We start from the raw sequence: 15,821 nt of genomic DNA on the forward strand, positions 1-15,821 counted from the left end.
TTGTGGCCTTTAAACACCGAGCTGTTGAGTTTCTCTCAGTCACCTGCTGCCTTTAAACACAGACCTGCTGTCGTCTATAACGCACCTGCTGGATATATATTAACAACGTTAAACAAAGTCCGGTATTGATGGAAGTTTTCAGATCTGCATTCCTTCGCTCTGACACAAACCAGGCCGAGTATCTCCGAACGCTCGATGAGGTCAGGAGGGATTTATTTGAATTCCTCGAGTCGCGTCAATCAAACACCTGCCGAGGGTGAAACAAGTGCACGTATACAGTAACTGCGTGACTCGCGGGATGCATGTCAACGTTTGAAGAACGTTCGATGGAAATATAAACCACCGCGTAACAGAATCTCACTGTTTAAAACACAGGAATCACATCTTCACATCCACTGAAACATCACAGCTATAATGGTTTAAAAGGCAGGTGTGAGTCAGGGATCACATCTGAAGAGTCCTTCAAACAGTTTAGAGAAGCATGCGTGTCTCAGCGATCGCTCTCTCCACTGAGGGTAATTATTCTTTTATGTGTGAAGCCTCAATGAGTCACAGATGAAACACTGTCTGTCTCCTGAAGTGAGTCTTTTTCTCCGGTGAAGCCGAACAGCTGCAGGCTGCAGAAACCTTCAGCATGGCGTTACCTTTCAGTTTTAATCTGTCTGGATTGTAGCTGATTGTGATTAGCGCTCAGGAGACAATGGAAATGTCTTTCTAAACAGTCTGTCCTGACTTTTTGGTCTCTAAAGCTTTCTTACATTTTCGATTATTTTTAAGCGTTCAGAGGAATTTGTGAAATATTGTTTTTACCTCTGCTCGTGTTGTTTGTAACTACAGCCCAGCTGACGTACATTAAATGTGTAGCACAGAACAAAACATGAGTCCGTCTCACTGATGGTAGAAGCAGCAGTATAATCTAAAACTAAATGCTTCTTCAGGGCACCAGAATAAAAGCTCTTCCCAACTAAAATGTCCACAGAAAGAAATATATCGACTTATATGATGCAAGTTTATCAGTTTTATTTTGCTTTATTTCATTTGCACACATCAGATTAGATTAATATCAGGCAACATGCCTCGCCTGATAAAAGACCGAACATCACAAGGAATTATCACATTTTTCTGAAAGAGGAAATCTGGAAAAGGCCATAAATGTAATTAAGTTAATGTTGAAATTGATATCTGGTCGTCACATTGATAACGAGATGAGATAATAATCAGATGATCCGAGTAGTTTAATCTGCTTGAAGCTCAAACGACAGACTTTTTGTGTGGATGTCATCAGTGCTCAGCATCAAATCTGACCATGTTTTGCAGTCTAGTTGAGTCGTATGTTATTTACTGACGAATCTCTGATTTGTACATGAGAAAGCGTGTCTCCTTAAATCTTTCCACAGACTCAGACTCCTCTCGAATCTCTCGACACTCGGTGGAAGTCGCTCTAATAGAATTACGCTCTTTTCTCACAAAGGAATTTATAAAAGCACAAAAACAGTTTCCTTCCTCTTTACGCTTTGTTATTCTTCCGACACTTCGCTGACACCCAAAGAAAAAGTCTGTTTTCTTTTCAACCTCACACACACCACCACACACAGACACAGTTACACTATTACACACACACACACACACACACACACACCCAGCTGTGCTGATGACTAACCCAGATGTAGCCTCACCTCTCTGAGCTCTGATCCTGAACTGGAGGTGACGCAGCAAAGTGAAACCAAATGGCGCCGAACAGAACAAACTACGACACGAGCAGCCAGCTGCCAACAACGTGATCCAACATGATGTCTGAGACATACACGACCACTCAGGCAAGAAATGTGCTAAAAAAGACTTAATTATTTATTCTCTTCTTGCTCGTTAATGACATTTTCTGCAGTTTAAGATTTTTACTTGGGGTAGAAGTGCTAACGACATTATTATTACACATGTAATTCCTGTTTATCGACTTATAACGGCGAAGGTTGTGTACCAAACGTGGCATATCACGTCCACGTTGTACACTTATAAGCCACCTGTGGCAGCAGGAGATGGAGGGGAAGGTGGTGGCGTTATTACAAACCACACCCACATGGAGGGCCTCAGTTTGAGTCACAACACTGCATATTTTTAAAAGGACACCTGGAGACATTTCTAGCTGCTTCTGTGGCGACATAAACAGGTATTTTAGGCCAAACGATGATGCCCTCCTAACCCTGACCACGTGGTTTTTGTGTGTAACGTAAAATAAACGTGGTTTTGCAGAAACGTACTTGAATAACATGTATTCTGGTGAGTCGGGTTGAAATTATAATGGTCTGCTTTGACTGTTGTAACCAAATCTTTGCACAGTTCCCTCAGTGATCACAAGATAAATCAAATACCACCAAACACACCGCAAGGTTGACACTTCAGCACTCACAGTAAACTCAGGTTGACTGTTGGTTACATTTTCAGCCAAATCTCTACCGTATATCATTACCGTGACACCTGCAGTATAAACACAGATTCACTGTGAGGAGAACAAACCGTGCGCACCCTGACAATCATACACAGTAAGAACAGCCTCAGTGGATTATGATTATATCTAATTTATTCTCAGGAGATGAGTATCAATGTGTTTTATCACCGTAATCCCCGTAAATCCCTCCAAATAAAATCAAATAAAAAGGCAGTGAAGCCAGGAGGCGGTGTGTATTTATGCTGACTGTACTGTGGGTTACTCATCATCAGCCTACAGACACTCTGTATACATTATCACGGCAGTATAAACACTTTCTGAGGTGTAAATATATGTCTGGGCTCACACCGAGGCTGTCTGAAATCTGAACTACAGCCATTAAAAACTGCTCTGTGCATTTTACACTCAGTTGGATTACACGTAATTGTTTTTTTTCGGTCAGATTTTGAAGCAGTCGAACTTGTTCTGCGACAAATTCCTCCTCTTCTTACAAATTAGTTTGAACCTGTTTGGAGGCATTAACATAAGACGAGACTAAATCTATAGAGAAAATACAAACAATCTGGACAAAAGCTAAAAAAACCATCCTGCGTTAGCGTGTGAAGACGTGTGTGCATGCAGGCGAGATATGTGAAAGTATACACACCTCTTCTTACAGTAACTCTCGGGGGGCCCCCCCAAGAAATTACAAACAGCCCATCAAACACACACGTCTGTCTGCTCCGAACACAGAGACGCAGAGACACTGGCAGACACGCAGAGAGGACAGGAGGTCAACCTGAACCTCAGCACACCTGTCAGAGTGTGTGAGGCTGATCAGCGTCTGGTCAGCGTCTACAGGAGACACACTCAAACACAGAGATGACTTATTGCTGTCTGTGCCTGCAGTGTAACATTAGATCCACAAGTCTCCGGCTCCCCCCGAGGGATTCACCGCTACAGTGTTTGAACACCAAGAGAACAGGCACATGACCCACTTTGGGACGATAATGTCACTTCAGTAATTCAGTGAGATGATAAAAAGTTAAATCGAAGCCTGTTGTCTCCAAATCCAGATTGTTTGGCATTTAAATAACTAAAAAAATGTCAAATGTCGTCAACAACACTTTAGGAAACGCAGATTTGAGTTTCATGCTTCACAACATACGTACAGTAGTACACAGTCCTGTAGTTAATTGATACATACATCTTTTCTTTTAGCGTTTCTATTCCTACGTTCAGTTAGTTTGTCGGAAAATGTCACTTTTCTGTCTTTTTCCTCATGAATCTTTTCTCTTGTGACCCCAGAAAAACACAGCAATTGAGATCCAAACCATCCACCCAAATCCAAATCCATCTGTCACTGTGTACTTAGATTTCTGCACTGCATGATTTCAATCTGATTCTTGAGACAAAGAAGAAAAGAAAGAAGACACATCTGTCTGTTTAAAACACCTCCCGGCAGCAGTATCGTACATCTAACTGTGTGATAATCCCACCATCCCTCCGTCTCCTCCCTCTAAATCCCTCCTTTCCTCCCAAATTCCCAAATCGCTCGTGTGCAACAACACGGAAAAAGCGCCATCGTTTACAGCAGACGGTCTCCAGATACCTTCAACAAGTCTGCACAAGTGTGTGTTAATGCATGTGTGATCATCTGTATGTGTGTGTGTGTGTGGTGACATATAACCAAAGTGTGTGTGTGTGTGTGTGTGTGTGTGTGTACATGCACATAAAACAAGACAGACAGACAACAAATATTTATAAGCGGATATGTGATCCTGTGAGATCGTATATATGTGACTCAAGGTGGTTTTGACAGTAACGACGGCTTATTGTGAAGCCTGCAGGTAGCGACACACACACACACACACACACACACACACACACACACACACACGTCGCCTACACACCTACTAATGTAAATCAACACGTATTATTAAAATAATCACACACTGCCCCACTTCCACTTCTCAGGAGAGACCTACACTTATCTGGAAGTTCATGCACGCACACGCACACACGCATGCATGCACACACACACACACACACACACACACACACACACACACACACACACATTAAAACAAGCTCCATCTTGTTATTCTGCCTCAACAATAAAAAGCTGGGACAGGAAGTGTAATCAGTAAACACGACTTCTTCTCCTCCAGCTGTTTCATTTTCTATAAAACTGCATCATCATCATCATCATCATCATCATCATCATCATCATCATCTTCGACACACCGACAAAAACAAACAACAAAGTAACGTGGGAGTAGAGAGAAAAAATACTGTGAGAACTGCAGATCCTGCTTTCGGTTTCGATTATCGAACCTGAAAGTTCATGTCGATTGATTTGTTCTATTAAGAATCTAAATCCTGAGACTTCTATCGTCGACTGTTTTGATAATCAATTCATCGATTGATACCCTACGTCCAGCTTCTCAACTGTGAGGTTTTGCTTCTTTCCCTTCAGAAATTGAATATCTATTATCTTTTCTTTCATATCTTCTGACCTTCTTGTTTTTTGTCTCCTATCACATATTAAAACTGCATGTTTGGTCCTTTCACATGTGATATTTTTGTCATGTTAACACAGCGGTCTCGATCACCTGTGATTCTGTTGAGTGTTACACATGTGGCTTTAATCCAGCTGTTCTGCTTTATTTTGTTAAAAACCTCACGTTCCTCATGTTCCTCCTGCTTCTGATTTTATCCTGGTCAGTCAGTTTGAGACTGTGCAGGCAGAAAGTGAATGAAAATGAGGGAATTTGAACTGATACTGACTCTTATCCTGTTGAAGAACAACGATCCAGTGACAGATGAGAAACTTTATCATTTTTCAGATGTTACGGTGGCACCAGAGCCTCCTGTCCTGACTTGACTTTTTGGATTTTGACACTAATGGCATAAAAGATCTTCAGGTTTTTGTTCCTAAAGATTTAAATCAGGCACCAGAAGACGTGGCAGATTTCTGCTTCTTCGTTTCATGAATTTCTCCTCTCCTCTTTTGTTTTCGCAGCAGGCTCATGTTGTTGTAACATATCTTTTTATCTGATTTGCATAACAGGTATGTCGTCCCGAGGAAGACAAGACATCACTGGCACCGAAACAAAACCGCAGAATCAAAGAATGACTGAAGCCCTCCTCTTCTGGATCACAGCCGCGGCTCGGGGCTGTGAAGTTTTTGTAATTTGTGTGCGGGTTTCATATCGGAGTCATCGTAATGGCATAAATCACTTTTATAACCTGCTGTGCGTAGCAAAGGTTTCCTCTCATCTTTGTTCAGTCGGGGCCACAATACACACACACACACACACACACACACACACACACACACACACACACACACACACACACACACACACACACACACACAGGTATACTAGAGAATCCAGTCAAAACAATGTTGGTTTGCCGCACGTCTGTGAGCCATGATAACACAGTCTGACTCTCATTCATCTCTGAAGGTTTATCTTTGTGTCTTACTTGTAGGGGTCGATGGGGTCCTCGGCGTTGCAGGCCTCAGCGTGTCCGTTACACACACAGCGTCCTCCGATACTGATGTCTTTGATACTGTAGTAATACTGCAACATAAATACACAATATGAGTTATTAGCTAAAGGAATCCTGACCTCATGTGTGTACGGTAAATATGAAGCTGGAGCCAGGAGACGTTATGATCTCAACAAATCAGGACTGATTTCCTGTCCGATCTCTGTGTTTCCTCGTCTTACCCTGCGGGTGACGGTGGGGTCACGCAGCGCTTTGCCCATCAGGTGTCCCAGCAGCGTGTTGGTCCTCAGGAAGCGAAGCCTGATGTTGGTGGCCTTGGTGAAATCCCTCAGCACCGGTGAGTAGGAGAAGTTCATCGCTCCGGGCCGACCGTTCACCAAGGACACCACGATCTTGGGAGGAAGACAAAAGGCATCATCAGCTAACGAACAGGTGTTGAAGTATAAACATTACAACCTGGGAAAGTCCTGCACGCATCTGAGGGACGAGATCAACCAAATCAGACACTAAATATTAATTGCAACGTCTGTGTGTCTGTTATGATTCAGACTGTTGTCTTTGTAATGTCAAGACATGTTTGATTGCTCTGTGCGATCATGTCGTTTCTGCAGCGACTGTTATTTTAGGATGAAAAATAGCTTTCTGGGTGTCTCTGGCACTCACCTCTCCATTTTCCAGCGGGACGATACGCGAGTACTCGGAGGTGCAGATGACGTCGTTATCGCTGTTGATCCTCTCGATGGTCTGCTGTCCAAAACGCTCGATACAGTCTCTCTTGGAGGCTACACACACACACACACACACACACACAGACACAGACACACACACACACACACACAGATAGAGAGAGGCAGAGAAAAGGGGTTAGTAACTTGTAGTATTTTAATGATGCGTCTCAGTGTGATAATTAAAGGACGGTCTTGTTTTGCCGGTGGTTCTGTGTTAGACTCAACAGTCCTCCTTAAATATAACTCAGCAGCATCTTCAGCCTCACAACAGCTGGAGTCTTCGGGGAGTAATTAAACTGTAAAGGTGTGTTTGACAGTTTGAGGCTTCAGCTTGTTTAAATCACATTGTTTCTCTATGAAGACACGAAATAGTTTCACTTCATCTCAGATTTGTTCTCGAGATGGAGGAAGAGACAAAGACGAGGAGGGAAGGGTGATTTTATAATGTCGAGATGTCAGATCCAACCTTATTATAGTGTGTGTCTAACAGCCGCAGCAGCTCAAACTAAAACTGTCAAATAACTCTGAGATTTACGGCTTCGTGGCCAACAACAGTTTACTCTGTCCTACCACCCACACACACGCACCTATCGCCTGTCCTCTGACTGTAAGACGCTGTGGATCAACACCAGCGTTTCATACTGAAGAAGAGTTCATCTTCAGTTACTTTTCTAATCAAGCTAAGGAACATTTCCTCAGCAGGCGGTCGACAGTCAGGTTCTGGCACCAGAGGACCGACTGGGAACTGGTTCAGATGGAGCTCATATGGAGGCGCAGACCCGAGCTGAAAGTAAGAGGAAAGGAAAGGAAAGGAAAGGAAAGGAAAGAAAAAGGAAAGGAAAGGAAAAGAAAGGAAAGAAAAGGAAGGAAAAGAAAGGAGAGGAAAGGAAAGGAAAGGAAAGGAAAGGAAAGCTGTCGATGGCCAGCGTCAGTCCATGGCAAGTCCAGGAACCAGATGTGCCAGATGAGGAAGCTTCTGGGAGCAAGAAATGTTGGCTTCCCCTCGTTTTCTCTGGTCATGTAACAATAATAATAATAATAACGTTGTTTATATAGCACTTATCTAAACAAGTTTACAAGCTGCTCCACATAAAATACAGGTCAAAGAGGCTTCACAGAAAACATGACAACAAAACAGAACAAAATAAAGAACAAAAAAAAACACGAGCAAATACTTCTTTGAGAGTTCGGCCATATACTTCATCATATGGCCGGGGGATTCATGATCTGCAACGACTTGCAGGCTCCCTGCTCTGGTTTGAACAGCATTAAACAAACAGACAGTGAGTCATTGTGAGTATGGAGGTATATAACACACCTGCGGTGATGTTTCCACCAGGCTGTGGTGCTCTGTCGGATTAAAACTGAAGTTTACTGTCAAAGGTTCATTACTGTGCTGTGACGGACACCTGGAGCAGCTGTCAATAATGCTAATTAATGGCAGGTCATTATATGGGAACACACACACACACACACACACACACACACACACACACACACACACACACACACACAGGTGAGGCAGACCCAAACCCCCTCTGCCTCCTCTTGTCTTTCACTCAGGTGAACATCAAGCTGCGACCTGTTGCCAGTCATGCCTGGAATTCCCCCTGCAGCCCACCTGAACTGACAGCTGCCACAGCCAATCAGCTGGCAGCTCTATGATGTAATGACCCCCCCTCCTCCGACCTGACCAACAAACGAACCAACCAATCAGTCGCCTTCCCCCCCGGGGCTGCTGTTTAACTGTGAGATTAGAGGGAGAACGGAGCCGGAGCCTGGGGGAGGTTAGGAAAGCATGAAGTGATGCTGATGGAATCTGACTCAGTAACATCTGGACTCACACACATCTAGACTGTTTAGGTGAAGACATCTACTCACAGGCGAAGTACTGCCAGGGTAGGTAGGTCTGCCCGAAGTCGACGGATCTCTCCAGAACCCAGAGGTCCGGACGGGGAGAGTTCGCAAACTTGATCAACACGTAGGCGACGTGGAAGAGCTGCAGAGACACAGAGGAGAAGAAATTCACATCAGAAGTCGTATTCAAACATCGTTCGCTGTGTTTTGGTCGATCCTGGACATTTCTGCTCAGTGCAGCGTTACAGATAACCTGAAACCTCCATCAACAGCACAGATATCTACAGAGCTATAAACATTTTGGTCCCAGTACGTCTTTTCTCATCAGTGTAGGGTTTCAACTGTCGGTCATTTCCCTCGTTTAATAACCTGCTAATTCATTTCTTGATTATTCTGTTAATTCTATTCATTTGGTCCATTATAGAAAGCAAAGGAAAGGAAAGGTAGGAAAGGAAAGGAAAGGAAAGGAAAGGAAAGGAAAGGAAAGGAAAGGAAAGGAAAGGAAAGGAAAGGAAAGGTAGGAAATGAAAGGAAAGGAAGGGAAAGGACAAAGAAAAGGAATGAAAAGGAGAGGAAAGCAAAGGAAGTAAAAAGGAAATAAAAGGAAAGGAAAGGAAATCAAAGGTAAGACATGAAACAAAAGGAAGAAAGTAGAGGATAGGAAAGGGAAATAAATCAAAGGAAAGGGAAAAAACTGAGTAAAGAAGAGAAAAGGAAGGTAAAAGATATGAAATAAATGGTAATTAAAGGAAAAGAAAAGGAAGAGGACTGTCGAGGTTTGCAGAGACGAGCTGTTCAAAGACAACAGACAGTTGTGGTGAAAAAGAAAAAGCTTCCAGCTTCTAATAAAACCAGTCGACGGCTGCATCGACCTGAAGTCTGGACCTGTGAGCCTCCTGAGAGACGTCCCGTCAGAACCAAACCACAGCTCGTCTCGTCGTTACGTCCTGTTACATGTTGGGTTAGCAGTTATTATCACAGAGCTGATGCCTGTCACTAACGAGCACCAGATGCCCCTTCATCACACCTCTCTGGTTTCAGCCCGGCTCTCCGGCCGTCGGCAGCCTCTTCTCTTTCATTTGTCATCCCTCATTCATTTCCTGAAGCTGGTTAGACGGCGATGACAAACTGCTCTCATGGGCACAGAGACGAGTTCAGCTGCACTGTTTTGTCTGTCAGACCTTGAAATCGCTCCCCGGTTGAAACAGAACCGATGAAACAACACGATGACGCACATAATCACATTATAACCGACCACCATCACCTCTGTTTGCTACACCTCCTCAGCTCATTTTTTGACTGCAGCATATTTAAAGTATATATAAGTAAAAACATGTGATGGCAACATTTTCATTGATCCCATGATACCTGATAATAACTGCTGAAGGCAAGGCTCATTATGGAGGAAGTGGTGAGAGCAGGATATATAAGTGTTTCCTTCTTTCTGGTTTCAGCAAGCAACTTGAAAAAGCAACTATTTCCCTGCATTTTAAGGATTTAAGGATCAATCTCTCTCTCTGTTCTCATTTCCTGCCACGTCTTCACCATCAAATCTTGAATAAAAGGAACAGAAATATCCTGAATGTGCAGACGAGAAGTTTTTTTTTAAGCTTTAACCTGCCGTCGGACACGTTACGTAAACAGTACATGACCCTTTACTACAAAAGAAACATTCAGTGACACCATTTGAGCCAAATGGAGGAATCAGTGAAACAAAAGACATATTTCAGGGATTTGAGGAATTTGCTTTTCGGGCATTTTTTGGCTTTTAATCTGAAGGTTGACAGCTACAGAGAGAACATTGTGGTTGTGTGTGTTATTAAAAGTGTTTTCAGTGAATTTCACGAGAGATTTGAGTCAAACTGGTACATTTCTGAGGTTTTTTCAGCCTCAGTTCTTCTGTCACAGGGAAAACTGAACTAACAATGTTTCTAAATGTGTTTCTGCAGCCTTGAAATTCCTCTAAAGATAATGTGTACTCTATGAAAGGATGTGTATATGTCTCAAAACGGACACAGACGCAGTCCTGTTTGTTCTCGTGTGTCTGCAGAGACAGGCGTGACGGGACAGGAGACAAACCACTTGAAGCGTTTTTGCATAGAAAAGTCAGTCAAGCCCACGATGGAGGATGTGCGACACACATCCAGCCCCTTCAGCCAAAAACTAATTGTCTGCTTTGGCCGAAATATATCAGCCAACCATGTGATCGCACAGCTGAGAGTCACAACAGTTTTAACCGATTTGGTGGCCAGAAGGACTTCGAATGAGCAACGAAGAGGAGGATCTGACACTAACGCTCATCTTAAGACATTTATAAAAGACATGAAGCTCGCATTAGGTCCCTGCTAGAGTCCACACGGTCAGACATTTTGAGCTGCACACAGAGGGTCATCACACAGACCAACATCTGGACGGATCTAACTCGTCTTTCCTTTCGTGTTCGAGCACGTCCAACATTTAGCAGGTCTTTGTCTCGCTATCAGAGAACACACACTCACACTGTCTTTGATCATCCATCTTTCCAGTTCGACCTGTGATCTCCGGACTTCCTGCTTCTGACAGGCAGCTCTGACAGAGGTGATGACAACCCACACACACACACACACACACACACACACACACACGTCCACGCAAAGACCTGCATAAACTAGTACTACTCCACCACTGGGGAATGCCAGGAGTGTGTGTTTCAGGCTGATGAATGAGAGAGAAGAAGGATGGAGGGATGTCATCTTTCCTCTGTTAACAGAAGAGACTCGAGTTCATCCATCCATCTCCATCTGTCCAACCAGTCATCTCCTGCTGCTCCACCAGAGACACAACTGGAGATGTTGTCAGTGGTTGTCATTTCATTCCTCTGCTCTGTTCGCATTGTTTAGCCTTGAGTAGAGAGGAAATATCTAAACGTCTGTCAGCGTATTTGTTACACCTCTGGACAAAAAGAAAGTCTTCAGAAATGTTTATATTGACCAGTAAAAATACTTCTTTCTACTTCAAACACAAATAAAAGCCTCAGGGTGTGTACAAGCATATACTGTGTGTGTGTGTGTGAATGCATGCGCGTACGTCTGAAAGAGATTTAAAGGACAGGAAACTGAAAGCGAGGCCTCTACACGTCCCTCGGGGGGCCACAGATATTGAAAGAAAAATCCAGAAGCATTCCTCCGATTCCAGGGTTAAAGTTCGACCTGCTCGGGGAGCGAGCTGAAGTTCAGAGCCGGTTCCTTTGAACCGAAAGATGTTTTCTAACTGGAAACACACGACTGAACATGCAGAGACATCAGGTGATCTGCTCTGAACTTCAGCTCCCATTCAGGCTGGTGTGACTTTGACCTTTTAGGAACGACTGAAGGACGATTTTATTACTGTAAGACAAAAAAAAACAGAAGAAAAATGGGTCTTCCACCAGCGGAGCAACGGATCGACCCATAATCGGCACTGATCTGATCTAGAATCTGTGTTTCTGTATCTCTACTTTGGCTCTGATTCAGCTGAGTAATAGTCCATCAACACTAAAGCCTGGAGCTGTTTACTGAAGGTGAGGCAGCAGATATTTCTCAAGTTAACCTTACAGACCCTCTACGCTGAATTTACAGAAACACCTCAATCCTAAGATCCATTTCTATGAAGACAGGCAGGCCCAGTTCCCCCAGTTAAAACACTGAAAACACCTGAATAATGCACTCAACATTACCCGAGATGGCCACAGCTAACCATGACGAGATAATTTAATAAGTTTATTTATCTCTGAGTCACGTTGGTGCCACCGTATCACCTCCAGAACGTCGTGGAGCGGAAGGATAAAGAAACAGAAATATCCACGTAAAGACGACAAAATCTAAATTTATTCTAAAACCAGAATAAAAATGCCAAAAGTGAAACCATCGACTACTTTGTGTCTCTCAGCTGTGTGTCTCCAACTCTCTGTGGGAGTCAGTCTGTTGCCTGGTTGACACACACACACACACACACACACACACACACACACACACACACACATACACACACACACACATTCAACAAAAGGTTTTGCTGACCCTTTTTTTTTCTCACACTCTCTCTCTCTCACACACACACACCTCCACAGGATTTATGGATTAGTGGCGGCCTCCCAGGTCAGCCCGTCTGAATTGCCTGTCAATCCCATCAATCAGACGACTGCTGCTGCTGTTACCGTGGCAACGGGCAGCCAGCCAGCCAGCCAGCCAGCCAGCCAGCCAGCAACAGGTCAAACGAGCGGGAGAGAAATGAGATGAAGAGATCAAAGATGTCCGTGTGGTTTACTGTGTTATATACATGTGTCGAAGCAAACACCTGCTCCTCAGTGTGTGTGTGTCTGTGACTTTTCATAACAAAGTATAATTATTTTATCTCTGTGTGTTATTGTGCTAACAGCTGTGTTGTTGCAGGGCCTCTGGACACCTGACAGGACGTACCTGACCTGCTGACACACTTCACTACTTAAAGTGACTTTTTTGTTTTTTTCTGCAGAAGTCATGAAGTAAAAGAAATATATAACCTCACACCGAAGATAAAGTTTGAATGTACACGCTTTCTGTACATGCAACACACAGTGAGTACATGTGTGTGTGTCAGAGGAATGTGTGTGTGTGTGTGTGTGTGTCTGGCCTCTGGCTGGTTTAATAATTGTACACATTCCTTGGTGGCACCACATTCCCGGTGCCTCAGGTAACCATGGAGATAAGATGGGAGACACACAACAAAGGGATCGAGGGAAGAAGGAGGGAGGGTGAAGGAGGGAGGGATGAAGGAGAGAGGGTGAAGGAGAGAGGAATGAAGGAGGAATGAAGGAGAGAGGGATGAAGAAGGGAGGAATGAAGGAGGGAGGAATGAAGGAGGGAGGGATGAAGGAGAGAGGGAAGAAGGAGAGAGGGATGAAGGAGAGAGGATGAAGGAGGGAGGGATGAAGGAGAGAGGGATGAAGAAGAGAGGGTGAAGGAGGGAGGGATGATGGAGGGAGGGATGAAGAAGAGAGGGTGAAGGAGGGAGGGATGATGGAGGGAGGGATGAAGAAGAGAGGGTGAAGGAGGGAGGGATGAAGGAGAGAGGAATGAAGAAGAGAGGGATGAAGGAGAGAGGGATGAAGAAGAGAGGGATGAAGGAGAGAGGGATGAAGAAGAGAGGGTGAAGGAGAGAGGGTGAAGGAGAGAGGAATGAAGGAGAGAGGAATGAAGAAGAGAGGGATGAAGGAGGAGGGAGGGATGAAGGAGAAAGGGATGAAGAAGAGAGGGTGAAGGAGGGAGGGATGATGGAGGGAGGGATGAAGAAGAGAGGGTGAAGGAGGGAGGGATGATGGAGGGAGGGATGAAGAAGAGAGGGTGAAGGAGGGAGGGATGAAGGAGAGAGGAATGAAGAAGAGAGGGATGAAGGAGAGAGGGATGAAGAAGAGAGGGATGAAGGAGAGAGGGATGAAGAAGAGAGGGTGAAGGAGAGAGGGTGAAGGAGAGAGGAATGAAGGAGAGAGGAATGAAGAAGAGAGGGATGAAGGAGGAGGGAGGGATGAAGGAGGGAGGGATGAAGGAGGGATGAAGGATGGAGAGACGAAGGAGGGAGGGAAGAAGGAGGGAGGGATGAAGGAGGGATGAAGGAGGGACGAAGGAGGGATGAAGGAGGGAGGGATGAAGGAGGGAGGGATGAAGGAGGGATGAAAGAGGGAGGGATTCTTTGATTTACGATTATACTCTCATCATCATATTTATCATGTCATTATCGTGTCAGTCAAGTTAATGACTGCAGACGCTCGTACAGATGTGATGGTTGGAAGAATTCCACATCTGGACCATCGTCAAATCTAATAAACTGTCCTGTGGCTCAAAGGCAAGCTGGTCTCTGAGGGACAGCTGCAATAATCCAAGTGAAATCAGAGAGTAATTTCAATCTGAAACTACTATTATTACAGAAAGTGTAAATAAATCATCAGTCTGCAGAGGACAAAACACCTGAGGGCTGGTTCAGGTGACAGGAGGAACAGTTTTGTCTGTACTGCAGCGTTTTTTCAGCAAAGACGATCATCAATGTTCTGTTCTGCAGCCCAGAAAGTGATAAAACCCAGAATAATTCTTCATGTTTGAGAAGCTAAAACCAGCAGAAATCTGCTAAATTAAACTTCACTGTTGATCATAATTACCAGAGACAGTCAGCTGACTGATTAGCTGACGACTAGTTTCAGCACTGAAGGATTAAACGGACTCTGAATGGACCGGGATCAATCCAGAACTGAGCTCCTCTGCAGAGAAAAGGCTCTTTAATCACAGCTCACACGCTGCTGCAGCAACACCAGCACCAACAGATGTTCTGGTGTACGTGTGTGTGTGTGTGTATCTTTACATTAAGGCCCGGCGGATGGGCAGATTATTCTGGCGTCTTGAGGTCGTCTTGGAGTGTGTGTGTGTGTGTGTGTGTGTCTAGAGGTTGATGAGAGACAGGACTGATGTTGTAAAGCAGAGACGGAGCTGCAGCTGCATCTGTCAGTAGGGAAGAGATTTAAAGGATCATTCCGCAGTTATAACTGAATCCACTTCCACTGGAAGATTATTTTAATGAAGCGTGACGACATACTGTACACACACGCCACAGTGTACGTGGCACCGTGTGTATTTATTTCCCATGATTTACATCAAACATATGGCGAACGCTGCAAGATCTTGATAATTGATTAATCGCTGATTGAAACTGCACAGACGCCAAACATCAGCTTCTTAAATGTGAGTTATTCTGTTCTTTGTCACTCTACTTTGGGTTTTTGGGGGGTTTGAAGATGCTTTCTTGGGTTTTGGGAGTTGATGCGGCATTTTCAATCACTCATTATGAAAATAATCGACAGCTGCAGCCATGACACCTTTTGTTTTGTTTCTGGGGTTGTTTTCCTGGGCTAAAATGTTTTTTTCTTTTTGTTTGGAGGCTGGAAGTTTTACTTTTTGAGGGTTAAAAAGTAGATCAAATGTGATGGTTGAGGACAGACTTTCTGCCTCTGTGTGTCTCTGATGGTACTTTTGAGTGGACAAAAACAAAATGACTGAAAAGTCTTGGAAAAGAAAAACTTTTTTGATGCATCAACTAACTGAGAGCTCAAACGGGCGCCTCGACGGAGAGGGTTTGAAAAGACGGACGGTGTCTGGAGGCCACAGTCAGTCAGGAGAGCGGTACATTTTGACAAATTGCACATTGTTTAAAAGCTTAAACTCGTGTCAGATCATAACACATCTTTTACAAGTCTGCTAAAATGTAATTTGTCTGATTCTCCTTCACAGTAAAAAAAGACTCAGTGACAT

The 15,821-nt window shown here is 44.1% G+C and overlaps 1 protein-coding gene across 1 annotated transcript in view; it reads right to left on the reverse strand.

The window, feature by feature from the left end:
* lama5 (laminin, alpha 5) overlaps nt 1-15,821 on the reverse strand; it is a 90,099-nt gene that overhangs the window by 46,569 nt on the left and 27,709 nt on the right. The window contains exons 3-6 of the mRNA XM_073469638.1: nt 8,554-8,671; nt 6,608-6,726; nt 6,166-6,336; nt 5,918-6,015 (exon numbers count right to left, since the gene is read on the reverse strand). Of these exons, the coding sequence (XP_073325739.1) occupies nt 5,918-6,015; nt 6,166-6,336; nt 6,608-6,726; nt 8,554-8,671 (506 nt within the window). The remainder of the gene's footprint in view (nt 1-5,917; nt 6,016-6,165; nt 6,337-6,607; nt 6,727-8,553; nt 8,672-15,821) is intronic.

Source organism: Pagrus major, chromosome 7 (assembly GCF_040436345.1).
Source record: "Pagrus major chromosome 7, Pma_NU_1.0".
Classification (NCBI taxonomy): domain Eukaryota; kingdom Metazoa; phylum Chordata; class Actinopteri; order Spariformes; family Sparidae; genus Pagrus; species Pagrus major.